Source organism: Merops nubicus, unplaced genomic scaffold (genome assembly GCF_000691845.1).
Source record: "Merops nubicus isolate BGI_N331 unplaced genomic scaffold, ASM69184v1 scaffold16022, whole genome shotgun sequence".
Classification (NCBI taxonomy): Eukaryota; Metazoa; Chordata; class Aves; order Coraciiformes; family Meropidae; genus Merops; species Merops nubicus.
Genome location: NW_008591827.1, coordinates 4,593 through 30,775, shown reverse-complemented (window position 1 = coordinate 30,775; position 26,183 = coordinate 4,593). Strand labels below are relative to the sequence as shown.

The 26,183-nt window shown below is 39.2% G+C and overlaps 1 protein-coding gene across 1 annotated transcript in view; it reads left to right on the top strand.

Moving 5' to 3' along the window:
* Nucleotides 1-25,169, top strand: part of RFX4 (regulatory factor X, 4 (influences HLA class II expression)) — a gene marked incomplete at its 5' end in the record, with an annotated part of 69,023 nt that extends 43,854 nt beyond the window's left edge. The window contains 5 exons of the mRNA XM_008934984.1: nt 4,947-5,066; nt 6,374-6,535; nt 13,474-13,636; nt 18,865-19,003; nt 24,743-25,169. Coding sequence (XP_008933232.1) covers nt 4,947-5,066; nt 6,374-6,535; nt 13,474-13,636; nt 18,865-19,003; nt 24,743-25,015 — 857 coding nt within the window. The remainder of the gene's footprint in view (nt 1-4,946; nt 5,067-6,373; nt 6,536-13,473; nt 13,637-18,864; nt 19,004-24,742) is intronic.
* Between the last annotated feature and the right edge of the window lie 1,014 nt (nt 25,170-26,183).

The window sequence follows — 26,183 nt, the reverse complement described above, 5'->3', positions numbered from 1 at the left end:
ATATTGTGTTATAATTAAACCTGGATCAAGAACTTTTTCAGGTTTGTAGCTAAAGTAAGAATTTAAAAATTAAAAATCATTGTGCTCAGTGTGAAGCTGAGTTAATTTGGGATTTTCATTAAATTCAGAAATTTTTGTTTTTAAGAAAGTAAAACCAAAGAGAATTCTTTTGCATCTGCCACATTTTGGTGCTTAGACCACAGCTGCCTGCCCCAGCAGTCTTGAGGCAGTGTTAGTCATGCCAGAACATGATGTCTAACCAAAGGGCTAGAGGATTTGACCTGTGGGAGCGTTATCTCATTTCTTCTGTTGAAACTGTTTCACTTTGTACAAACCACATAACTGTTGAGCTACAGAGGTCTACAGCTTGCTAGGTGAGTTCTCCCCTATAAAATGGTGTGGGGCTGATTCAGTCCCTGTTCTAATCCTTATTTAGACAGGATGGGGTTTTCCCTGCTCAGGTGTAACTCCAGTGCAGGCAGGAGGAGATGTGAGCCTTCAGGTTTTCGTAGGGGAGAATGATACCAAAATTGTATCCTCACGCTATCAGGCAGAAGCCTGGGCTACCTCTACCTTGCTTGCCTCAAAATGCCCCAAATGTTATTTAGCCATGGACACAATTTTATAATAATTTGTATTAATGATGCTACTCTTTCACTGAAAGACCATTTCACACATCGTTTAGGAATTAGAGCGAGTTCCAAAACAATAGTCCTGAATGTAAATAGCTCATAGATAGATGGCAGAAACTCCTCTGTGCTCCATTTAACACAGTTTCTTCTGGCTTATCAGAGTAATGTATGCATTTAAGTCAGTTTTATGGAGAGAAACAAAGAGTGATTTGCTATTCTAAGTATTTACATCTGTATACCTTTGTTGTTAACTTAGAGTTGACGTTTTGCATTTCTGCTATATTGGAAACTGTTAATTATTTTTTCCACTTCAAGCAATATGTAGACTCAGATGCTCACAGTGTTGTGGTTTTTTTTTTTTTTGTTTTTTTGTTTTTTTTTTTGTTTTGTTTTGTTTTGTTTTGTTTTTGTTTTTTTGTTTTATTTTGTTAAGTAAAATAATGTGTTACACAATGGAATCTTTACTATATACAGAATGGTATATTTTTATCCTCAAATATGTGATAGAGAAATCTGATAGAAGGAAGTTGGAATACCTGTCACTGGACTGTCTAGCACAGAGATTCAATTCTGCAAAGCTGTTGAGCACGATGACATGGGCAGGTTGAAAGAATTACTGGCAGAAAAAAAAGATCCTCTCTGTAGCTCCCTCTCCCTTTTTCTCTTTGCCTCCCTCCCTCCTTCTCTCCCTCCCTCCCTCCCTCCCTCCCTCCCTCCTTCCCGTCTACGCATATCAAAGGCACAGTTGATGGCAGTGTTTGGGTAATGCATCCAGTGTCTAAAGTAACTAATTAGTAATAGAAGCTCCCTGATTTTCTGCAGATCTGAAAAAGTCACTGTTGCTTTGACACTTTACACATAATTGCTCTATCTGTTAATACCTGCTGATAGTTACTGTTACATTAGCTGGGTAATCACTAGCATAAATTCTGTTAACTCCTGAAAATTAGAGCCAAATCCTGTTTATTTTTGTAATTACAGTCTCTTGAATGATTTCTTACCTCTTCCAAAAGAAGTGTATGGTTTTCCAGCCACAGCTGGATGTGTTTTGGTACTTAAAGATACACTTGAAAGAATCAAATAGTTTCATGTCAAAAACAGTACCTTGCAAACACAGAATAAGTTATTGCACGTAGTGCTGAATATGTGCTACTGGCTGTGTAGCTGAAATGCGTGCCCTGATATTGCTTTCACTCCATAGATTATATTTCATTTGACTCATTTAAAAATGTGAAAATATTGCATTCATACAGTACGAAAAACTTGTTTGTCTAGTGGCTTTCATGCAAATTCTGGCCTCAAAAACTCTATACAGAGTTTAAAAACACACAGTGGGAGAAATAATAGGAGAGGAAGAGAGAAATTCAAAAGAGTCACAAGGGCACTAGAGTGGTTTTAGATGCTGTGTTCAGTATTGCCAGCCCCGAGTCTTCAAAATAAAACATTAGACCCCCAAAAACCAAAGACTTTTTAAAAAAATAGCAGACCTTGGGGTTTTGTCATTTGCTTGCTAGCATTTTAATGCTTAGGGTTTGTGTTTCCAAATGTTTTTATGAAATTACAAGCAACTTGACTTTTTTTTTTTTTTTTTTTTTTTTTTTTTTTAATGAAAGCTGAGCAAAGAGTTCAATGGGAAGTATTAACTACCAAGTGAAGTTTGCCAGCCTGTTTTTCTTACCTTGAAAATATTTATCAGGAGTAAATGCTCTAAAATCAGTAGAATTTTATCTGTAGTTAGAAGATGAGTGAGCATTTTGTGGAGATTCTTGGTAATCTAGGTTTCCACTGGGGAAATCCCAGGTCAGTAACAAGGTGATCGGCCAGGTCTGCTGTCTTTATTGTACTGCTGAATTGAATAGGATTTTATTTAACAAGTCGTTGAGTCTGAAAGATTCCTAATAGCAAATTCTCTGCAGTAGTGAAGATCTCCCTTATTTACCCTTGCAAGGCTGGGCAAAATTGTTACCATTTTGATTTCCATAGATACGTGAAACAAATTAAAAACGGAGTGCTTCAGGTTCATGAACAGCCAAAGTTTCCTCCTGATAGCAAAGGTGTTGCAATCATGTCTGTCCTTCTTCTGAGCTGCCTTGCCCAAGAACACAAAGGCACATGTTCACCTCCCAGTGTGTGCTCAGCTCGTATCAGTGCCGACAGAAGCCATGCAGGCATGGAGTGAGAGACTGAAACGCAAAGATCATCCAGGTCACAAGCAAAGATCATCCAGGTCACAAAGAAAAAGAATGTGCTCGGAGACCCTTTGAAAGCTGAATTGCCAGATAGAACTGTAAAAGATATAGGGTCTTTCAAACCACTTGTTCTGCCCTTCAACAGTACATTTGAGTAGAGAAGTTGGAGTAAGCCTAATTCTCCTTGTGGTAAAAGCTAGTATCCCAAGATAAATGTAACTTTCCTGTGAAGAAACCAATCATTATGAAAACTGACTGAATTTGAAACTTGTTGCATCTCTATCCCATGGAAGTGTTCTTCCTTAAAATGATGTAGTAATGGAATTTTGAAAGGAACACATCTAGATGAGGCGCTTGTTTTTTTTTTTTTGGTCTGGCAGTAGTTGATCTCTGCTTCCCTCTCAGCTGGTGATCTTTCTCTGATTTAAGTCAGCTACTGGAACTCATTATTTGAATCTGACTGCATTTGCATTGCCAGAGTTATTTAATGGCATATATGAACGTGTTTTAAATGTTCCATGCAAGTCTAAATAAACGTAGGACTGGTAAAATAACATTGTACGATCAAATCCTCTCTGGAGATATTACAGGTACTCTGTGTCATGGAGTCTATTGCATAAACTGACCAAACTCTGCCTTGATACTTGTCAGTCTTCTTCTGCAGATGAATGTTATTCCTTTCTGGAGAACACTACACAGTGTCCTGGCACTGATGCTTTGCTCCTTTAATTTTCCTCTGAAATGGATCTACAGTCTCTTCTTACACATCTATGTTTGTGGCTGTGTGCTCTAGGGCAAACATTTCTTCACCACCCCTGACATGTATCCTTCTTTATAATTATGGGAAGCAACCTACTTCCTTTCTGCAAAATGAAGCCAGCCATGCATTTTTATTCATCTAAAATCTGTCATCCATTCTCTGCATCCTCCTGGTAATCTTCTCCGTACCAGTTTCAACTTGTACTAGTTTTTCTGAAATGTGGGTGACTAGAGTTATATGCAATATTTTAAGTGAGGCTTCACCAGTGCCTTGTGCAATGCTATTAACACTTTTGTTTCTACAGAGGAAGTAAACAAATAAGAGGATTATATAAATCTCTGAGGGCAGAACTTCTTACAGCATGTCATTAAATTTCATTTCTGTTACTCTAGCCCATAGCATCACCCAGTCCTTCTTCCTAACAACATTAGCAAATTCTCCATCCATACTAAAATCTTGCTTGAGGATTTGTGGCAGATAGTTATCCATATAATCTTCTTTTACTATTAATTTTCAAAGCATTTTTTGATTCCATCGTCCACACTTTCTGTTGTCCATACTCTTCCCTTAAGTCCTTCAGTCCTTTAGTCCTTAAGGTTTTCACATTCCTGTGATGGTAGTTAAGAGATGGCATCTCTTAAGATGGCATTTTCAGAGGTAAAAACAGAAACAGGCCAAATGTTATGCCGCTGATATGACTCAAACTGATAATTAAGAAAAAATAATGTAGTAGCAGAAGTATGACAAAGCAAAGCTTTGGCACAAGTCTTTCCATTTACAACATCCATAATTGCTGCTTAGGCCTCTGTGTTTGGCAGTTAACGGATGTTTCACCCAGGCCAGGCAATGCACTGCACATATACCATCAGGAGATTTGGAAGATTGTTTCTACCTTCCTATTGACTAGTCTCTCATTTTTTTGTCCAGTGACACAGGTAGTTCAGAAAATTCATACCAGAACATGTCACTAAGGCAGCCAGTTCAGGATTCTACTTCCTACAAAAACTTGTATCTGGTCCTTCAGATGGAAGGAAACAATTCCACTATAGTGTAATGGTCTAAATGGTTCAGTGCTAATGTAGGAGAAGATAACCCCATCACATCTCAGCTCTCCTTGGAGTCAAGGCAGCTTCCTTGCACCCTAAACCACAAGAATTCATTGTATAATCCTGCGTAACTCCCATAGTGAACAGAGTTTGCTAGTCCCCAGTGTTAATTTGACCTCTTACCTTGAGGAAGAGATGGTGATAGTAGTATATGGAGGCAGTCCTACTCAGTACTGTTTGTGTTGAATACAGTAATCATAGGTTTAATGAGTGTATTGAGATAGTCAATGGCTTTTTTGTTTGTTCACTTTATTACCAGGGTCTTTTCACCTTATTCACTTGATGTTCGATGACTACGTATTGTACCTGCTAGAATCACTCCATTGTCAGGAGAGAGCTAATGAGCTAATGAGGGCAATGAAAGGAGAAGGAAGCACAGGTGAGTTTGTTCTTTTATTCATCTGCTCTTCTTTTTTTTTTTTTTTTTTTTTTTCTTTACTGGATTCACTATTTGCGTCGTTAGGACATTTCTTTATCCTCATGTAACCCAGTATGGCTTATCGTGGAGCAAAAAGTGTTTTTCAGTTCCATCATGATTTGAAATAAGTCATGTGAGGGCAGCATCCCTGGTTAATACATTCTGAAAGAGGCCTGTCTCATTCTTGATGTAACTGCATGTCTGAACCACATTCCTATGCACACACTTGGTGTTTCAGTACGAAATTTTTGTACTGAGCCTTTTACCTCAGTTAGTCTGTTTAAGCCACCATTGTATTTCAGTGAACCCAGCCTTGATTGACTCTCTCAGTCTGGTTTAACACTAAATAAAGTCACTGACATTAATGGATTTTATGAGTCTAAATAAGGGGGAGAAACAGGAGAAGTGAGCAAAGATGAAAAACAAAGGTGTTGTTTCTGGTAGCATTATGTTTTAACTACCTGTACAGAAGCAGATTCCAAGTCCTGCTCCACTCATTCTGCACAGACTCACCAGAAGAGAAGTGAACAGAAACTGCCTTCAGCCTCTCTGCTCAGGGCACCCCCTTGTAATGAGGATCCTCAGTGACCAACTTTCCTTGCATCTCCTTTTAATTTTGGCAAGTTAACCCCTTTTTTCACCTTTGGATTAGCTGTGGCTTAATTTGTCACCCTGTAGATTTATGGGAAGAATAATGTTTCAGTGAGTAAGGTAATATCTTCTGTCTGTTGAAAGACCTGGATTTAATTAATTGCCCTGAGATAGCTTCTTGTTTTTCTGACAAACAAGTAGCTTATCCCTGTGTACTTTCCACACAGCTTTAGCAGCTAGAACTATCCAGTGTTATTGTCTTTAGCGAATGAAGAGAGGAGGTCATGGCCAAAAGCCACTGGAATTCCCTGAAGATTCCTGCTTCTTTCCAACGTCTCTAGAAAGAGTGCAAGTGCCTGACTCAGACTGGGCTCCTAATTTTAGATATTTAATAGCATATTACAGGAATATAAGCCTTATGCTCTCTGTGCATGAGGTTCCTATCTATACAACAGGAAGAATAGCATTTTCCTTTTAGAGGTCTCATGAAGGTAACTGAAGGTTGTAATGCTGAATGTTAGAGAAATACTCTTTCAAAGATTTGTGATTCCTGCTATGCATTTCTTGAAATACAGCCTACAGGACTTAACTGCCTGCATTAATTTTTTTTGTTTGTTTATTTCTTGATGTTCCTCGACTCTACATCTATGTTTGATGTTTTTTCTTTCAACCTGCAGCAGAACTACGAGAAGAAATTATTCTGAGTGAACCAGCTCCTCCAACTCCTTCCCCAGTGCCATTCTCCCCAGCTAAATCTGCCACCTCCGTGGAAGTGCCCTCTGCCCCCTCACCTGTGAGCAACCAGTCCCCAGAGTATGGTGTCATAGCAGCTACAACAGGTAGGTAGGCCTATGGCAGCTGGATCTGCTTGAAGATGGCTTTTGCACTTGGTCACCTGAAACTGAGCCCGAGGGAATGATGTGTCATCTTTCGAGAGATGAGAAGCCTTCCCAAACAGAAATCTGTTTAAAGTATCCATTATGCCTTCTTGCTGTATCCAAACATGATGTGTAATCTAACAGGAATAAGAGCTAATGTTTGGTGTCCAAAAGCCTAACAGGAGATCCCAAACCTCAGCATATCAGAATCTGTTCAGTAGGTGCAGCCTTCAGAAGAGTGGACCTGCCACTTTATTTTTAAATAGTTTTAAAAATCATTCCATTTTTTTTGTATTTCCAGCAATGCTGCAAAATAATTATTTATGGATGTAGCATTTTGAGCATTTTCAGTGACTATATGGGCAATCGGTTTCTCTGGAAAATTTTTTATGTTTCAAGGAAATGTGTCAAATATTTTAAGTTTTAATGAGGTTTTCAAAATCCACTAGTGATTTAGGAATTCCTAGTGGATAAAAGAGAAGTTTCGCATATTTCAATGTATTTGAGACCCAAATATGTTTGAATAGCTACACAAGTTTCTCTTGGGAATGTTTTACACATAGTTGATAACTTTCATCTTTCAATGTTAGAGACTAGGAATTTAGATGTTTGAAGCCTATTTTCACTTGCATACTCTGTTACGGCAACTCATGAGGTAGTTGTATTCTAGTGGGTCCACAGATTAAAATATCTGTGTTTAAAGGTATTCAACTTGTGGGCAGGATTGTCAGAAAACAATAAGCACAAAAACTGGCTTCTTGTTTGTTCTGTACATGTGGGCAACCATCCTCTTTACTCTAATGTAAGACTCTCTCATTACCTTTTGGATGTGGGCAGGACAGCCTGCCTGTATGACCAAAAGATGGTATTTTCTTAACTCTTGACAAAAAAAGTAGAAATATGAATGACTTTCAGAAGGCATTCCAGTCAGTGAAATTCCAGCTTTGCTGCTCCTCAGTGAAATGGATGTATAATTGGAATGTGGAAACTATCACTTTTGTGACACACTAGGAAAGTTACAAAACCTTCTTGAGAGAATGTCAGAAAGTGATGATTTACCACACTGGAGAATTTGGCAGAGGCTAAAGGACTAATAAATCTTTCTGACAAATGTTTTTCATGTTTTCAAAGGCACCACGGGGAAGCACAGTGCATAGTTGTGGTGGAAAGAGATTTAAAAACATTTGTCCCTACATCGAAACATAAGGTTTTCTTGCTCTTGTAGACTCTACCATATTTAAGAGGAAAATAGGGTGGTATTAACCCCAGAATGGTTAGAGAAGAGACACATAATTCCTAGACATGGCAGATGAGCATCCTGCTTTGAATCAGGCAGTGCTGGAGGTGGTATATATGTTTGAGTCTGGAAATGCTGATTCTGTAAGTAACTTGCCCTGTAGACATTGCAGTCCCGTGGGATTGTCGTGATGTTATAACCAGAACTCAGTATGATACAGAACTGGACCCAAAAGTAAAAGACTGAAAAGCAGGGAACTGTGTGGTCTCCAGTGGCATTGCCAGAAATGGAGATCTGAGGGACTTGTGCTTAGGCTGCAGAGATTAATAGTTATGTGACCATCATAACTATTAACCTGAAGCTTATTCCATACTGATAATAGCCTATTTGTCAGCTATCTGGGCTTGACCTAGGTACTTGACTTAGGTGCAGATCTGGGCAGGCCTGGGAACTGCATGGATCTCACACATTCCTCCTGAGTCCCACTACTAATGCAAGGGAATGGATACACAGAAATATTACAAATGCAATTCTTTTTTTGTTTTTCATGTTGGTTATCATTTTATTATAGTCTGGCTTACTCTCTCACTTTTCTATTTTTTTTATGTCCTGATAAGGCCAAGGTTGGCTAGTTTGAAGTCTCAAGCCAAAAAGAGGATCAGATGGGCACACTGGTTGAAGGACATACTCCTACAGTACAGGCAGTAGAAATTGATGTAGTTTTTCCCATAGCAGAATTTCTTAAGCAAGAAAGCTATTTATCATTAATTTATCTTCCTTTTTTTCCCCAGGTTTTCATTTTTAGGTTGTTTTAAAAACTTCTGTTTGGTTGAATTGGGTTCTATTCTTATGGTCTGGTGCAGTCTCGTTTTTGCAAGTGTGAAAATAGTTTTTGCCTAGCACAAGCAAATTTTGTCAATGCAAGTAATGGTCTGGTATGGTAATGGTATGTGGCTGTTTCCTTGTCTTAATTTGGGCAATTAGTAATACCTCAATTTCCCACGTTCATCATGTAGATGAACTGATCACCTTTTCAGTTTGCTAAACATTACACCAAGTTGCTGTACTTTAAAATAGGAGTGGTGAAGATCATAGAACTGGAGAATCATTTCAGTTGGAAAAAAACTTTAAGGTCATTGAATCCAGCCATTAACCTAACACTAATAAGTCCACTACTAAACTATATCCATAAACAGCTTGTCTACACATCTGTTAAATACCTCCAGGGATGGTGACTCCACCACCGCCGTGCGCAAACTGTTGCAGTGCTTGATAATACATTCAGTGAACAAATTTTTCCAAATGTCCAATATAAGCCTCTCTGGCACAACTTGGGGCCATTTCCTCTTGTCCTATTGCTTGTTAAGTGGGAGAAGAGACTGATCCCTACCTTGCTACAACCTCCTTTCAGGAAGTTGTACGGGATTATAAAGTTTCCCCTGAGCCTCCTTTTCTCTAGGCTAAACAACCCCAGTTCCCTCAGCTGTTCTTCATAAGACTTGTTCTTCTGACGTATTAAGATGTATTGCATATAAACAAACTATTTCATGTACAGCTTTATGGCATTAAATATATGGAATATTTTGGAACAGGAACCCAAATTCTGGAAATATGTGTTTAAATACACTCCATTGATTTTCTTAGGTGTTTTTTATGAGGTAAATGTAAAACTCTACAAATGCTTTTCAAATCTTGAGTACTAGTTCCACTGGTTATTACTGTCTCTCCATTCCCCAGTTTAAGGCATCATTAACTCTTTCTTTGCTGCTGACATTAGCAATAAAAGTTAACTATTAAACTTGTATTTTAACCTTTTTTGCCTTCAGTCAGTGGTCACCACAAAACCAGCAAATTAAACTGTTGCATAAATGATACTGAGTGAAAGAAAGGTAAATCCTACATATAGCATTCTGTGGTAGAACGTTTGGCGTGACTCAGCTAACATTTTATTTAAAACATTTTGTTAAGTTACTAGACATTTAAAAGGATAATTAGTTTCTATCCTTTCTAAACTACAAAGGCCAGATTAATGATTGTTCAAACTGCAACAGTGTTGTAATAAAAGTGATAGCTATATGGCTGACTATACTCTCTGACTAAGGGTCTCTTAAAGCCCCTCTTAAAGCTGTGATTACTTATTTGCCAATGCAATGTTTTTTAGACAAACCAAAATGAACTCTGAATTGTAAGTAGTTCCTAATATGTTAGTAAACTAATCTATATGCAGTTTACTATTTAGTTTCAAAAAATGTGTGTGTGAAATAATTCTTCAGGTCAGCAGATGTCATTTAAAGTCACTGTTCTTCCAAGTCTAGGCTAGGCATTAAAGTGCCGGGAATCTGGCACAGGAGATACTTGCACAGAGCTACCACCTCTCGTATTTGTGAGCACAACAAATGTCTGGGGTTTTCCTAAAGCTTCATCTCCTGGACTTATAAGAATACATGAGAACATCAGCTCTTGTTCATCAATTAGAGTTTAATTCTTGTAGCTGCAGAGTGTACAAGTTAAAGGTTCCAATTTCAGAAGGCAGTTTCCCACTTCCAAAGAGAAGGGTGTGTGTTCTTTCTGAAGCTGATAGGTAAGAAAATCTCTGTTACGTGGAGGCAAAATCAAGGTCTGACTCCAGATTTCTGGTGTCTGAAGTTGATAATACCATTTAGTATGAGACATAATACACGGTGCTGTGAGAGTCATGGTTATTATCCTCAAAATAAAGTTTTTTATTAAAAGAGAAAAGAAAAAGGAGTGATAATAAATGAAAGTTGTTATTTTAATCAAACCCTCCATGTTTAAAACACAAAGCAGAGCAAAATGTTGCTCAATCACTATTGTTTTTGCTTATTTCAGAAAGCAGTTTGGTTGGGTATCTAAAAGAGACTTCATCTTCTGGAGTTCAGTTCTGTAGCCAGATGAAAATTAATCATATAGGGCTGGGATATAGATGGGTATTAAAAAAGCTAACTATGAAAAACTTTCAGACTTACTTCATTCCTCCCTCTTCACCCACCACAATTTTGGCAGTATCCTGACTGACCCAATATGCACATACACAGTCTGCACATCTGTTGTCCTCTCTTTGTGACTAGGTCACTGAAAATAATGGCATCCCTTCCACAAAGGCAAAGAGAAGGGAGGCAATTGTAGATTCCCAGGAACATTCTGGAAAAGCAAAACAAAACAAACCAAATTTGTCACTCTGTAAATCCAGAGTAAAACCCAACATACATTTGTTTCTAAACCACAATCTCCAGAAGAAAGTGAGTATTTCCTAGAGCAGCTGTGTGAAGTACTACTCTTGTAGTAGTTCTTCTTGATAAGGAAAAATAAACAAAGATATTCATAACTCTTCCAGTGCAAGACCTATTCTCTGTATTTGTTTCTCTTTTTTCTGGACAGGCACAAACCACATTACACTCTAAACATTTATTTTCAAATTCAGCTGAGGTAACTGCCACTTAAAACTGAATGCCAAGAGTGGGCCAAGTTCTCTTACCCAAGGAGTCTGACTTTCCACAGGGAGCACATAAGACAGCCTTTTGTCCTAGACTGACTCATTTTCCTCAGACTGAGATCCCTACTATGAAAAAAAAAAAAAAAAAAAGAACCTGCCACAATGGCTGGGGCCAATCAAATTAACCATATTTGGTAAAATGCAAGGTATCTTTTGGCCCTGTTATTACCACTTCTTCTTACAGCTAGGAAGGTCATGAGATATATATCTCAATGGGAAATTTTTTTTCTTGGAAAGAAGAAAATCAGGCCAAAGTAAAACTTTTTTTTTTATATGAATTTAAAAAGTGAGAAGTAAAAAAAAAAAAAACAACAAAACAGTAATGTTACCCAAAAATAAATATTTGTGTTTTTTTTTTTTTTCCCCACTATCTTTGTTGTCCTTCTTTTCTTTCTTTCCTCTTTGATTTTGCCTTTTGAATTTAGGCCTGTTTTGAAAAAAGTTTCAAGTTTTGTTTTCACAAATAAGACTCAGAAAATATATTGACCTTTTGAAACTGAAATAGTTCACCAAAACATTCTGCAGTAAAATTGCTGATATTTTCAAAACTTTTTGTTTTTTTCATTTTCAAATGAAGCTATTTGGTGACTGCATAAGTAGCTTTGGCTGCTTCCACATAAACCGTATTTTCTAGTGAAGATAGGCTTCCTTAAACACTCTTCATCTACTGAAGGATCCATGACTGCTCATAGCCACAGAAGCACTGATGTGCTAGCTCAAATGTGTGTGCTTCCTCCAAGACATGAAAGACTGGAAGTTCAGGGGTTGGTGACAGAAAATGCAGGCATGTGAGAAGAGGCCTAGCACACGTATCCTTGGTCCTAACACGTCCAAGGATGTCTGTGCCGTAAGAGCACCGGTTCACACCCTGCGGGAGTATTTCAAGCTGGACTCACCTCATGAGGCTTAGAATGCCTTCACTCACACCCAGAATTTTTTCCCACTTAGATAATTATTTGTCTGGTTTTGCCAAATAAAATCACACACATCTGAAGAAAACACATCTGAGACAGGCTTTTCATTCCCCAAAGCCATGGAATGGACACAGGCCTGGTAATACAATCACTTCCCCTTCTGAATTAAGTCCTTTCATAGTACAGGAAGTCCTAGAATCCACACTGAAAAAAACTAGTCACCTCCTGCAATTCCTTTTAGCTACTGAAAAAGAGTCAAGAGTGCCCAGAGACCCCCAAACTAGTGTTCGCATTGGGTTAAATTCAGTGTTGTGGTCCTCATTTGCAGGGTAATCTCAGTCAGAATGGTCATGACCTCCAGCAAGAGCGATGTTATACTGGAACAATGGGTCTGTCAGCCTCCTGAGTGAAAGGGGTGTGTGCAAAGGACAAAGGTTTCTCAGCAGCTGGCTCCTGAATCTAGAGTTCCTGCCTGGAAGGGATCAGGATGATTAAAAAACTCAGCACCTTCCAAGCTAAATGGAAAACCCACTTCTTTGCTTTGCTCTTCCCACAAATGCTCTACATGAAAAAATAAATTAAGTCCAGTCCCTGCCACCTCGAAAGAAGAAAGAAATGCTATTTGGAGGAAGAAAATGGCTAGGCTGTTTCTGTCTACATTTTATTATTTGGAGATTACAATCGCTGTTGTAATCTCCAGTGTATGGTTGGTACCTAGCTGGGTGCAACAGATACAAACTGCAAAAGGATTCAAGAAATTTAATTTAATAACACCCATCTTTTTCTAATCCTTCACTGTTCAATCATACTTCCTGACTCAGTTCAGGCCTGATGAGCTTCAGAGCTAAACAGGCCAACAACCCACCCCCTGGGAAAGAAATATCAGGGTTTAGTGCATCATGCCTGAGAAATATTAGCATTGATATTCCTCCATTTCTAAGTCCTATCCCAGTTTTTATGAAAAATGATCACCTCAAATTACAATACCAGACTGAAAGTTCACAGTCTGAGCTATTCCAGATACATCTTTTTCCTCTGGATCTTTGCACACTCCAGCTGATCTATTTGTATTTTTATTTATGCCTCAGACATAACTGGTTTGTTCACACTGCTCGGTGCTGATTCCGTTATCAGTGCCTATTAGGTTGATCTCCTGGGACCATCTCAAAGCATAAGACCTCTATGAATGACAGCCCATGTTAGCTTTACTCCTTTTATGCTTGTTCGTCTACAGGAGCTATGCAATCCTATACGTGGTCACTCACCTACACCGTGACAACAGCTGCTGGGTCACCTGCTGAAAATTCCCAACAGCTACCCTGCATGAGAAGTCCACATGTACCATCGTCATCTGTCACACACCGGATTCCTGTTTATCCCCACAGAGAAGAACACGGGTAAGTCACTTTCCAGTGTCTTGAGGATTTTTCATGGATTTTGTATGAACTTATGCTTAGGGTTTTTTTTTTGTTTGTTTTTTGAAATGCAGTGAAATCTATTTCTTGATGTAATTGGTCTATACTGCAGAGATGTTGGCGTCATTCTTTGGCTGTTGTTACTGTTGTATTATTATATTACGTCTTGGTATAATCTTTAAATTCAATTAAAAAACACAGTAGACATGGAGAATATTTTATAAAAGAGAAAACTTCAGTAGATTTCTGATTCCCATTTTCCTGTGCCATGTTCTATCCCAAAGGCTAGATATGCCCAAAGAACGACCCTACCCTACCATCTCTCAGGAGAGGTGATCCTTGTCCTCTGCTCAGCACTGCTGAGACCACATCTGGAGCACTGGATCCAATTCACTGCTCCTCCAAGCAAGATATAAACAGGCACACTGGAGTATGTCCAAAAAAGGGCCACTTAGATAACTGCAGGACTGGAGCATCTGTCATACAAAGAGAGACTGAGGGAGCTGGGATTGTTTAGCCTTGGCCAGAGGGGGCTCAGAGAAAGTCTCATTAATGTGTATAAATACTTGTTGGAGGATGTAAAGAAGATGGAGACAGATTCTTCTCAATGGTATTTAGTGAAGGGACAAAAGACAATGGGCACAAATACAACTACAAGAAGTTCTGTTTAAACATAAGCAAACAAGAACTTGTTTGACTGTAAGTGTGATCAAACACTGGAACAGGTTGCCCAGAAGGGCTATGGAGTCTCCATCCTTGCTGATAAACAAACCACATCTGGACATGATCCTGGGCAGCCTGCCATAGTGGACTCTGCTTTGACCAGAGGGGTTAGACTACATAACCTCCACAGGTCCCTTCCAACCTCATTGCTTCAATGATTCTGTGACTGCTGTTGGACCTGCAAATAAAAATTGTCCAACGTCTGGAGAAACACCCACACTTTCACCATATTATTCTAATCCTATCTCAATCACCAAAATTTACTCAAGGCTCTCAATTAAAATAATTACAGTAGAAATTTATACAACATTATTTGATCTTGGAAAACTTCGGAAACTCAATCTAAGTCTCTCAGTGTTTTATTCATCAAGCAACACCCTCATCTGAGTGAGTGTATAGCTTGTACATACCCATAACTAGAAAGAAACAAGCACAAAATAATCAATGGAGAAGGGCCAGGCATAGCAAGATTAGCAAGTACTCAGATGCTCACATGATGCAAGAGTTTCAAAAGACTTTACTGAGTTCATCAGTCTCAGTGCATACTCATTAACATTGCAGAAGTGCTTTCCCAGTTGTGGAAGACTGTATACTGTTTGGAAGGGTTACACTAGATTAATTTGAAGACCGCGTCTCCTTCCCTCTTGGCTGTAGTTAGGTTTGGATTTCTGTTTGAACGCCACTGCTAAGCCCCTAATGGAAAAACCTGGACATGGAGATATTGGAACATTTCTCCTATCCAGCAGTATGATTGCTTGGTGGAGGCAGAAGTAGAAGAGCAGGGACATTTGGAAGCTAACAGGATGCAAGAATTGGAACAGATCACAGTAAAGCACTGTATATGTAATACGTGTGTATATATGTAAGACTTCATTGTTCCTAATGGAATCTCTTGTCTCTGGTAGGTGATTTGAGGAAACTTTTTAATCCAGGTGAATCAGCTTTTCTGAATAACAGCAAAAAATTCTATAGTCTGACTTCTTTTGCCATTTGGTTTTGTGTGTGACACATGGGCGGAAACGTTATGGTGATGCTTCTACACATTTCAGTGATATCTATCTTCTTGCCGGGAATTGGCTTATAGGGATGAGGCCTCTGTTAATCTGCATTTGCATGGCTTCCATCACAAAGATTTCCTCACCTCATTTGCCCTCTATATAGCACTTTTTAAAAAATTTATTCATTACAACTTACAATTATTTTGGATCTGCAGCAAAATCAACATATTGATATTTCTGTTTTTATATGATTTGGGTCTAATGTGACAGGTTAAGGAGACATGTTTCTGAAAAAATGTCTGCAGGGAAATCCAGTGACCTCATCCATGATGTTTTGAAGCGTAAGACGCATTATATAGTTCTTGTGGAAGTTACAGTCACAGATTAAAGACAGAGGTTGTTTAAAGGCATTAAAGAAATGTATCCTCAGAAATGAAAGGAAAAAAAAAAGGCCTTGTAGGTAAGATTAAAATAGATGGCTGCCCAAGAAAGAAAGAAAGATCAAAGTCTGCACACACTAAGATTTCCAGGTTTCTGGAGAAGCAAGAAATGGAATGAGCAGGTGCTGTAGCCATAAACACTAAGCCTCACTCACATGCAGAAGGCCCAGCAGAAAGAAGCAACAGCATGGAGGCCACAAGCCATTCCCTTGCTGCATTCCCCACCTAATGCAGGCTCTTAGCCACCCAGCATACCTGAAACTTTCCTAACAGCAGTTCTGCTGGGGTTCCTACCCATCTTGCACACTGAAGATACTCCTCTGGGAAATATAAAAGCTCCAAACCATCTTCAGCTAGAAAGACAATATCTGAAAGATCAGAGCACTTTGTACCATGTTATTCCACAATGTAAAGACATCTAAGAACTGAAGCCCTGTAGCAATGTAAAGCTCTAGTAGTTCCCAAGAGAGAATTGTATATGGACTGTTACAGACTGAAATATAGACTGTTGGATTGATTTGTACAAATACTTTATTTGTGCTTCTGGCCAATTAGAGAAAATAAAATGTAACTTCAATGATAAAAACTGCTCCCTGAAAAATAAAAATTTATTTTTAACAAATTTTACATTTGGTAACAAGTGCACGTTACCAGAAACGAAGAAAGAGCTATGTGGTCTGTTCCCCATAATTAAAACAAGCCTTATAGCAACCAATACTAGCATAGATTTGTGGAACTAGAGGAAAGCACAAGGTCCATAGGTTACTCCAGTAAATATTCTAAATCCATGTGTCGAGTCGCAGGACTGTAAGTAGAAGGTCTGTGGTACTAATAGAAGAAAATATCCTTATATATAATTGGAATTTCCCTTATTCCATCTCCAGCCTGTTGCCTCTCACCCTGTCACTGTACACCTCTGCAAAGAGTTAGACTGTAGCTGGTCTATGGCTTCCTGTTAGATAGTTGTAGATGATCTCTTTGCCTCTATCCTTAAGGCCGGACAAACCCAGTTCTCTTCAGTTGTGCTTCAGTCCCCTATCTCTCCTAATAGCCCTCCACTAGACTTGCTCCAGTATGTCAACGTCCTTTTTAAAGTGGAGAGACACAAACAGGACACAATGCTCCAGATGTGATCTTCCAATTGCCAAATAGAGAATAATCATCTCTTCAGGCTTGCTGTCCACACTGCTGCTAATACAGCCCAGTATGTAGCTGGGCATACCGGTCACTCACGTTCAACTTTTGGTCCACCAGAATTTGTGGGAAATTTTCAGCAAAGTTGTTTTCTCTGCAAATCACCCCAACCTGCACCACTGCAGGAGTTATGATGTCATAGGTGCCAGACTTTGCATTATTCTCTGTACTATCAACCAACCATTATTCCTGAATCATGGCTGCTAGACTTCAGAGTAACTGTCAGTTCCCTGTTGGACTTCCCCAAAGATGTGCCATCTATGTATTGTCCCCACTACTCAATGACTGTAGATGTTGTTCAGCAGTAAGACATGGTACTTGACAGAAAATATTTTTGTTGGATTTTTCAGGTAAACTTTCTCCTTAGAGAGATGTAGAGTTCCTCAGCCAAGCACTTTCAGATAGGCAGGAAAACACTATCCTTGAAAGGAGCACAGTCATCTCCTTCTCATGTCCTCAGTGCTCTCTCTCTGGAAGTTGAAGAGAGACAAAAGAAGCCTCCCAGACCAAAAGTACACAGTAGAGTTTAGGATAAAAAAAACTTTATAACTGCATGCTCAAGTGAATTAAAGTGCAATATTCTAGCCAAAAGTTGTAAGCGTTTAAATGGAGACAAGATCAATAACTTCCAGACTAGGACATAGCACCCTGAATGACTAGAGAAAACACGAACTGCAAACATTGCCTTACAGGACTTGATTTTGGGAGTCCAAGGGTACCCCAGGCTACAGGAGGGACTAGATAGGCAAGCATCTTCTTCAAACAGAGATGGCTACACTGAGAAATGCCAGGCTTACATGGATCTTGCAGATCTTGCTTACCAGTCTATTTACTAGAATTAAACCACAAGACATATGCCTGCTACAGTGTGAAACATCTCCACGACATAGCCATTCATCTCTCCCCTACTCTCCACAGAGAGACTATCCAAGTTTTATCATGTAAACAGCAGTTTGCCTGAGGTAGATTATGGAAACCACTCATATTTACAGCTAAGCACAAGTGAATATAAGGAGAGCTCAGTGCTGAAAACTGAAGATGGACATAGGCCCTTATGTCGCAAAAATGTTTTCAGAGGGCATTCTCTGCTCTCATTTTGAAGCTCCTGGTTTTGCTGGTATAAGACATGACATGGTGACTCCAGAATACCGTCATAAAATCAACATAAAAAGTCTGTACAAATAGCTGTCTTCCTTTTCTCACAATGGATTGGTTACCCTGATCATTTATTTATCATGGTTTTTGTTTCATTTCAATAGTATATATTTTAAAAGTCTTTAAACTTCTGTGCTGAATTAGCATCAAAAGTTCACACGGCAACACGATGATAAAGAGGTTACAGAAAGTGTCCATGTGTCTTCTGCTAGTGAATGGCTCAAATAATGGTGGCCAACAAACGTTTGGTCTGCAGTTCATTATAGCTAAGGGAACTGCTCCTTCCTTTATCCCTGTCTGGCCCTAGGCAGGAGCTTGGGTTACAAAGAGAAAGTAGGCAGGCTCTTCAACCTCCAAACCCACTCTGGTTTTGAGTCATCTGTGCTAAAGCTGGGTGTTGTACACTTCTCTCCCACCCAAGAAAAGGAATATCTGACCCCAGAGCAAGGATATAGCTGAGTCAAATCTTACCATTCTTTTTCAGCCTGGATAGCAATTTACAAGGAACATGGCAATAAAATAATAATAAAGAGGAAAGACACTTTCTCTTCTTCTTCTTTTTTTTTTTTTTTTTTTAAATGTTATGGAAAATACCATTCTCCTATGCAAAAAGTGCAGCTGTGTATCTCAAAAGTTATAGAATTATTCTTGGCAATACAATTATTATGCATGCTAAATAGTGTTTTTAAATGGATTTCAGATACACAGGAAGTTACAACTATGGTAGCTATAGCAACCAGCATCCCCATCCAATGCAGAGTCAGTATCCATCCTTACCACATGATACTGCTATTTCTGGACCACTTCACTACTCAGCGTACCACAGAGGCTCTTCGCAGGTAAGTTGGTTTTATTACTTGACAATGTTTGCCATAACATTTTAAGTAAAGTTGTGCTTGTAAATTTCTGTTCAGCATGTCAACCGTCTGAATCCATAAGCTGTCATCAGTGTAGTCATTGATAGTCCCTAATTTTTTTCTTGTCTAATATTACCTAGCCATCTTTTCATTCTGGTGGAGTTTCTTTGATCACAAGTAGTTTTAGGTTGTACCAAACTCTAAAATCCAGCAGTCTGGATCATAGAAAGTGTTTTTGTGTTAAGGAAAGGCTGATACAAAAGTTAATGTAATTAATTGTATGTTTCTGATGTGTTAGGAACAGGGAGAGATTCCTAACAAGAAATAAAAGTGCTTTCAAACAGTTGAAAGAAGATGCAGATGCCACAGTGAATTCTTCCAGGGGCTCTGTTTTTGAGAATGTTTAGGAATTCCTATGTTTAGGAATTTGCTGAAAATGTGAGTTCTGAATACAGTTTGAATAGCTTCAGGAAATTGTTGCAAAGAGGTTCTGTTTAGTCTCTGTGCTATAGTGTCTTACTATAACACTGAAAAATTATGTCAATAACTCTTTCAGTTCACAAAATTGAATCAGTAAAAATCAGCACAGTTTAAGTCGGAAGATGACACTTGGCAACAGCTCAAAAGTAGTGCCACTGTAGGAGGGCTTTAGTACATCATGCAGCTGGTGCTTCCCCGAAGTAGGAAATTGTTCTCTAGGGTTTTTGCTGGAAGATTTGTGGGTGCAAGCAGGAGGTGATGGCATTGGGAATGATACCACCCACGTGACACCTCTCATGCTTTATCTGCTGGAAATTTTAACAAGTATAATAGGAACCACCATGCTTAAGTCTTGCCACTTAACTGGAACAGTTTCACACCAGCTGCAAAGATGTGAATTTGATATTCCTTTGGACTAGAACACACGAAACCAGCATCTCATTCTGGTCTTGGGCTTCAGTCTGCCAGGTGATCTCAGAGTAGTAATTTCTCTTTTTTATGCCTCATTTTCTCTAGCTGTAAGATACGAATAATCATACTGATGTCCTTAAAGTTTTTTGAAATCTGGTGAGAAGGTTTTCTTATAAAACCTCAATATGCTCACTTGGAACAGCTCAACAATAGCTCCCTAGCTTATGGAAAGACGTCATCTACAACCTCACCTATTTGTGTAGCACCTGGTCTATCAGACAAGCTACGTGGGGTATGATTTGTTTGAGGGTTGTTGCAGCTGTATCTTCAACAGGAACAGTGAATGAACGTTTCAGTACAATGTCCTGTGGTAGGCTTGTATACACTGGTTTTTCAGTGCAGGCCTTACCTTGTTGTCTCAAGATCTTTTTCTCACTTTTTTGCATCATTTTATGACTTACTCTCTTTTATCCTTGACTGCAGAAAACCCACACAACTGATGGTTGTGAAATGGTCTGTAAGGTCATGAATCTGTATGTAAAGTGGAGAATTAGGCTTTTGCTGTTTAAAAACGCTATCACCTGCACAAGGAATTTCTTTCTACCATCTGACAACTGTCTTTGTCACATGGACCTAGGCAGCTTAAGTTGAGCAGGAAACAAATAAAACAAAGTAAGATCAGTAAATTTGTAGTTCACTCACGTCCTGGTTAACACATTATGTGGAAACAGTAACATACATTAAAATCATGCAACTAATTTTCATACTGTAGGAAGCTGTCTCTGCAAGTACAGGTGTCAGGTAATTTCTTCTTCTCATGCTAGCACTTCAACTGTCCTGAACACACATGAAGGACAGCTACACTTTAATGGTCACACTTCAGAGCAAAATTATTTTATCTTTTATTTAGCGTGTTCTTTCTCATGGTGCTTGTAAACTGAGATGGATCTCACAGCAGGACGCAGCTAACAAAACCCTATCAACGCACCCATTTTGTATTTTAAGCCTATTTTTATGAAGTTAATTTATAACCAACCCTTCACAATTGCTACGATTTATGACAAGAGTTATTTGCCAGTGCTAAAGCAGTGGCTAACATACAACTTTAAAAGCAGTCTGCAGAAGTGTGAGGTAATGCAACATGAAGCCAGAGCCACATTCATAAGGAAAATATTTTGCCATTTGAACAGAGACACCTTTTGCCTCCATGCATAATCAGTCAGTGGGGTGAGGCTAAGAATGAAGAGATTATTCTCCATCCTCACACTGCAGGAACTTAGTCTTCACTTATTTAGCGTTGTATTTTCTGAAATAATACTAAAAGAAGTTGAATTAATTTTACATTTCTGGGCAAGGCCTTAACAATAATCTGCTCAAAGTCTCCAGGACTTAAAGGGCTTCTTGTCTAGGTCTAACTGCAGCAGTAGCAACAAGTATGAGTTAACCCAGAAAATGGTAATTTCCTGTCAAGAGCCCTCCAACAAATGTCGCTTTTATATCTGGCAAAGATCACTAGGCCCCAGTGTTTTGAGTTCAGCATGCTCAAGCACCCTTCATTAAACCGGATGTAGAGTGTGAAAGGTGATTCAGGCAGCATGGGCAGGCATCCGCCCAGATGGCTATGCTTTGGACACTCCAACAAGGCTGAATAGATGCTTCATTGGGTGAGTTAATAGTCAGGCAGGGGCCAATGAGTACTTAAAAAATATTGTCTTTCAATAGTCTCTTCACTGTAGGAAAAAAGAAGCCACTGACTCATTTGCGATTAGCTGACCTACTATTACAAAACTTTCCATCTTGCATTCAGTCATAACAGAATTTATTGTAAAATGCTAGATATTTAAAGTCCATGTTATTTTCAAGCAATTGTTCTTTTTACATTAATGACACATTCATAAACACAGCTGCATCGGGTCACTGGATGAAAAGGAAAAGCAGCACACTGTATCCTGTCCCCTCATGCACAGCTATTAGCCCTGCCTCCTCAATAAGCCTTAGCATGGCCTCTTGACTGCCTGGAGGAAGAGGATTATCTTTCCTTTTGAGTGCATCCTGAAATTCATTCTGGGAGCCATACTTTCTTTCCCCCAACAGCACAGGTTTTGTGGTTCCAAACTACCTAGAAGACATCCTGTCGCTTCCCCGCATAATGCCACGTACAACAGAAGACCCACCAAGATATTCCCAGAGCCCATTTTTTTCCTCTTGCTCATATATGAAAGTTTTGCAGTCTACAAATTATCATGTAGCAAATTGTCCTGGCTGAAGCCAGGGCTTTCTCTTGGCATTTGTAAGGGGTATGAAAGCAAGTCATTCCCTGCGACAAGCCCCAACCTCAGTTTCACAGGAAAATTGGAACAGGCAAATTGCACTGAGTCAGGATGGCAAAGGGTCTGTAACGGTTAACAACAGTGGAGATCAATTACCCCATTGGGAAGAAGACAAGAGATAATCATTGGAGTGTTATGGCAAAAGTCTAGATTAATCATGTTATAAATATATTCTTTAATACAAGAATCTACAGTGACTTCAGCTACAGATGAATGGTTAATAAAGAAAAAGGCCGTGATAACTGGTATCAGGTAAAACTACAGAAGACAAAGAAGGTTTCCAGCTTGGCCCACATCTTTCAGTTCCACAGATGACATACAGAAAACAGCAAGTTAAAAATCAATTATTTGTGTGTCATGTTCTTTTCCCAGTGATTCATCCTGGTCCTGACTCCTACCATCTCAAATCATTTTGTACACAGTCATTTGCAGGACATTTGAAACCAGCCAGTGCAGACCAGGAAAGCAGCATCCTAAATCTATTCACTAGTCTCCCAAACATTAAAAAAAATGTGAAAATTGTTCAACTTTTTCTGGAAACTCTTGTTGCTTAGAATACTTGCAGGCTGGTTATCTTTTGACAGAGTGTCCTGTCCTTAGTTAATGAGTTAAAGATGAGAACCATGAGCCTAAACTCAAGTCACCTCATTTAAAATGTCACAGCTTGAGTTTCATTGTTGTTGGCCACTGGCAGATCTAATCCTCAGGAACAGCTTCTGGAAAGTCAACAAATCTGAAAACTTGATTCTTCTGCAAAGGAATATGAGGCTTTCTGTAGTCAGTGCTTAAACTCTTCTGAACAGAATTTTCCTACTTAAAAGCCTTTCTCTGGGGTGAAAATGGAAAATTAGGTGATCTTGTATAGACTTGTGCCAATGTTGCCAGTATAGCTTATTCTGATGGTCGTATTACCAGTACCAGTGGAAGTGTTGACATTCCAGTATGATGCTGCCATTTACCATCCTGTTTCAGCAGCTGCTTGCACAGGTAAATCCACAGTCTCTGTAGTGATGAGAAATAGATGCTAAATCATGCATTGTACAGCTCTGATGTCTTCTTTCTCATCTGCTAACTGGCCTGTCTCCACCCCAGGACACAGTGGAGTATGTTAAATCACTGACTACAGTATGTTGGTCCAAAATGGTCTTCTCTTTCTCCAGCATGTGGCTTTTGAGCTGCTTGGGGCTCGTGAACTGTTCGAATGCCTTTGCCAAGGCAGGGCTGCCTTCCTGACTGCGTTCTGAAGGGAGCGAGCAGAAACTCCTCATGGAGATATTGCTGTAATTGCCTTGGGCTTATGCAACAGCTTCTTATGCAACTGATTAACCCCAGCCTCATCCGGCAGTGGAGTAATGTCATGAGACTCTTTGGGAATCACTGTCATCTCCCTCCTAGGAACAACTATAGCAGCTCTTCTCTCCACGGCCTCTCCATGAGGTTTTACAGACCTCAGCCAGATGAAGTTTTGGCATGCAGTTTTCAAGGCTTGTAAGCATCAGAAGAGGTGATAGCCCTACTTTGGTGACAGCTTTCTAGTGAAGGAAATACCGCAGTGTTAAACTACCCAAGATAATGACCTTTTAAATTTACACTTTTTGTAGAAAAGGTATAAAGGTGTAAAATGTAGAACCTCTGAAGATACCTGGCCACTGAGAACAGGGACCCTAACCATCTCTGACAGATAACAGGAGGACAAACCAGGAAGAGCTCTTTCTTAGGCACAGCACACAGATGATCTGCTCCTCTAAGAGGCAATAAAATAAATGGACGTTAAGCAAGTGCTCATACGCACAGTTTACTTTGTTGCTGGGCAGCCTGAGGCTATAGAGGGCAAAAGCTGTTCTCTGTTTTCCTGCCTATCCATCCTCAGCACATCTTCTCCTTAGTGGGGAAGCATTTGTCAAACTTATTTGATTTCTGGTTTCCAACTGCCACTGTGAACAGATGGGGAATAGAGAGATTCTTCTTCTGCCTGCCTCTTTTCATAATTTCTCCAATTAGCTGCTCGCTCTGAGGCCAGACCATACTATTTCTCTACAAAAACTGTCAGGATGGCTTGTGAACATTTAAAAGGGAAGGCACCTTTCCAGTAATGAATATCCTTTTGCTCTCCTCCCTCAAAACTCAGTTGAGTGAGCAGGAGTTGAGACATTTTATACTTTGTTTTTTACTGAATAGCAAGTTTCCAAGTAAAAGCTGTGAGGAAAGGATTAAATGAATGCGGTTTCTTTTTCTGCTTCCAGATAGACCTACCAGTGCCTAGATCCTTGGTAAATTAATTAAATATTTAAGTGCAGTGACCGCTTTGCAAGACTTTCCCTAACATTTTGAGTTTATTGCAAGCACTAGTTATCTGATATTCCACCTTCGGTATGTTGCCTAGTTGTTAAATCTAGGTCTTAAGATTTTCATTTTGTTAAATACGGAATTGTGATACCACATACCCTTGTTTCAAAACTAAGTATGTGGTGGCTCATTCTTTAATTTGTTTTTATTGTAGTACCCTTTCAACAGCTCAACATCAAGAATGGAGCCCTGTTTGATGAGCAGTACTCCAAGGCTGCATCCCACACCAGTGACTCCTCGCTGGCCGGAGGTCCCGGCTGCAAACTCCTGCTACACGAGCCCACCCATGCACTCCACAAGATATGGAAACTCTAGTGACATGTACACCCCCCTGACTACACGCAGAAATTCTGAATATGAGCACATGCAACACTTTCCTGGCTTTGCCTACATCAATGGGGAAGCCACCACTGGTTGGGCTAAATGAAAATGACTGTTATCAGCTAAGCCCGTATACTTAAAAAAGTTATAAAACCCTCATGTTATGTGGGACTTTTCATGGACATTCTTCAAGGAAGGCAAAGGTGGAAAAGATCCTGGGCAGATAAACGTAGTTCATAATGTGAGCAGATTGCAGACCAGTGTGACTGAATGTTCCTGTAGCCGAAGAAGTTTTTTGTGCTATTCTAGACCACTTTGGGGGCCAATCTGTGCCTTTTTTAATTTTGCCATGTGGGCCAACCTGGTGTGATGTCATTTTGAGTGAGCCATTTTTGCCCCCTTCTCTTATTGACAAATGTTAATGAGTCTTAAACAACAAAAAAAAAAGTACTGGAACAGGTTCTATTTATAACTTCAGTTAAACAGAGGAAGCTCACCCTCAGCAAAACTTTGTCATCTGTTCCTCTTTTAAGCTCTTAATGAATTCCTTAAAAAAAAAACATTCTGCCAAGTCCTCACTTGTTCCTATCAGCTCCTCTATCTGGCTCCTCAAAAGATGTGTTGTTGTAGGTTTCAGTTTACACCTAACTTTGTGTATTGATGCACCTTTCTGTCGATCCAGTAAGTTTGATCCTTACAAAAGAAAAGAAAAGACATGTAGCATTGAATTATACACTGCCTTAAGTTGACTATTGTTCTTATTATATATGTATTTGTGTTAAATTTGCACAAGCTGGAAAAATCTAATTTCTCTGGTCAGTAATGACAAGGTTAAGAAGGGACTTGGGGACTGGGAAGATTCTGGATTCAGAGCCACATATGTTAAATATGATGAGATGAAGCAATTATGTAAAGAAAATGACAATGCAAACACCATTGTTCATTTAATTACCTATTGACAGGTATGAAACTGTTCTCTCAGTTCCTTCATGTGGTGATAATTCTATACACTTCTACAAAAGTAAAATTCAAAGCTGTGCCTTTGAACTTATTCTGTACTGTGTATGTGTGGAAAAAAGTATTGTATTTTGGGGAGAATTTTTCTTAGACACTTTCTGTCAGATTTGTAGCTATTTGTGAGTTTTTGTTAGATTGTATTAACATAGCTTTTTCTTCTGTATTATAAAATGCACCAAGCAATTATGGTGGACCTATTACCCTATGGGTAAGAAATAAATAAAAGGAAATATGACATCAGACATTTTAGTAATTGT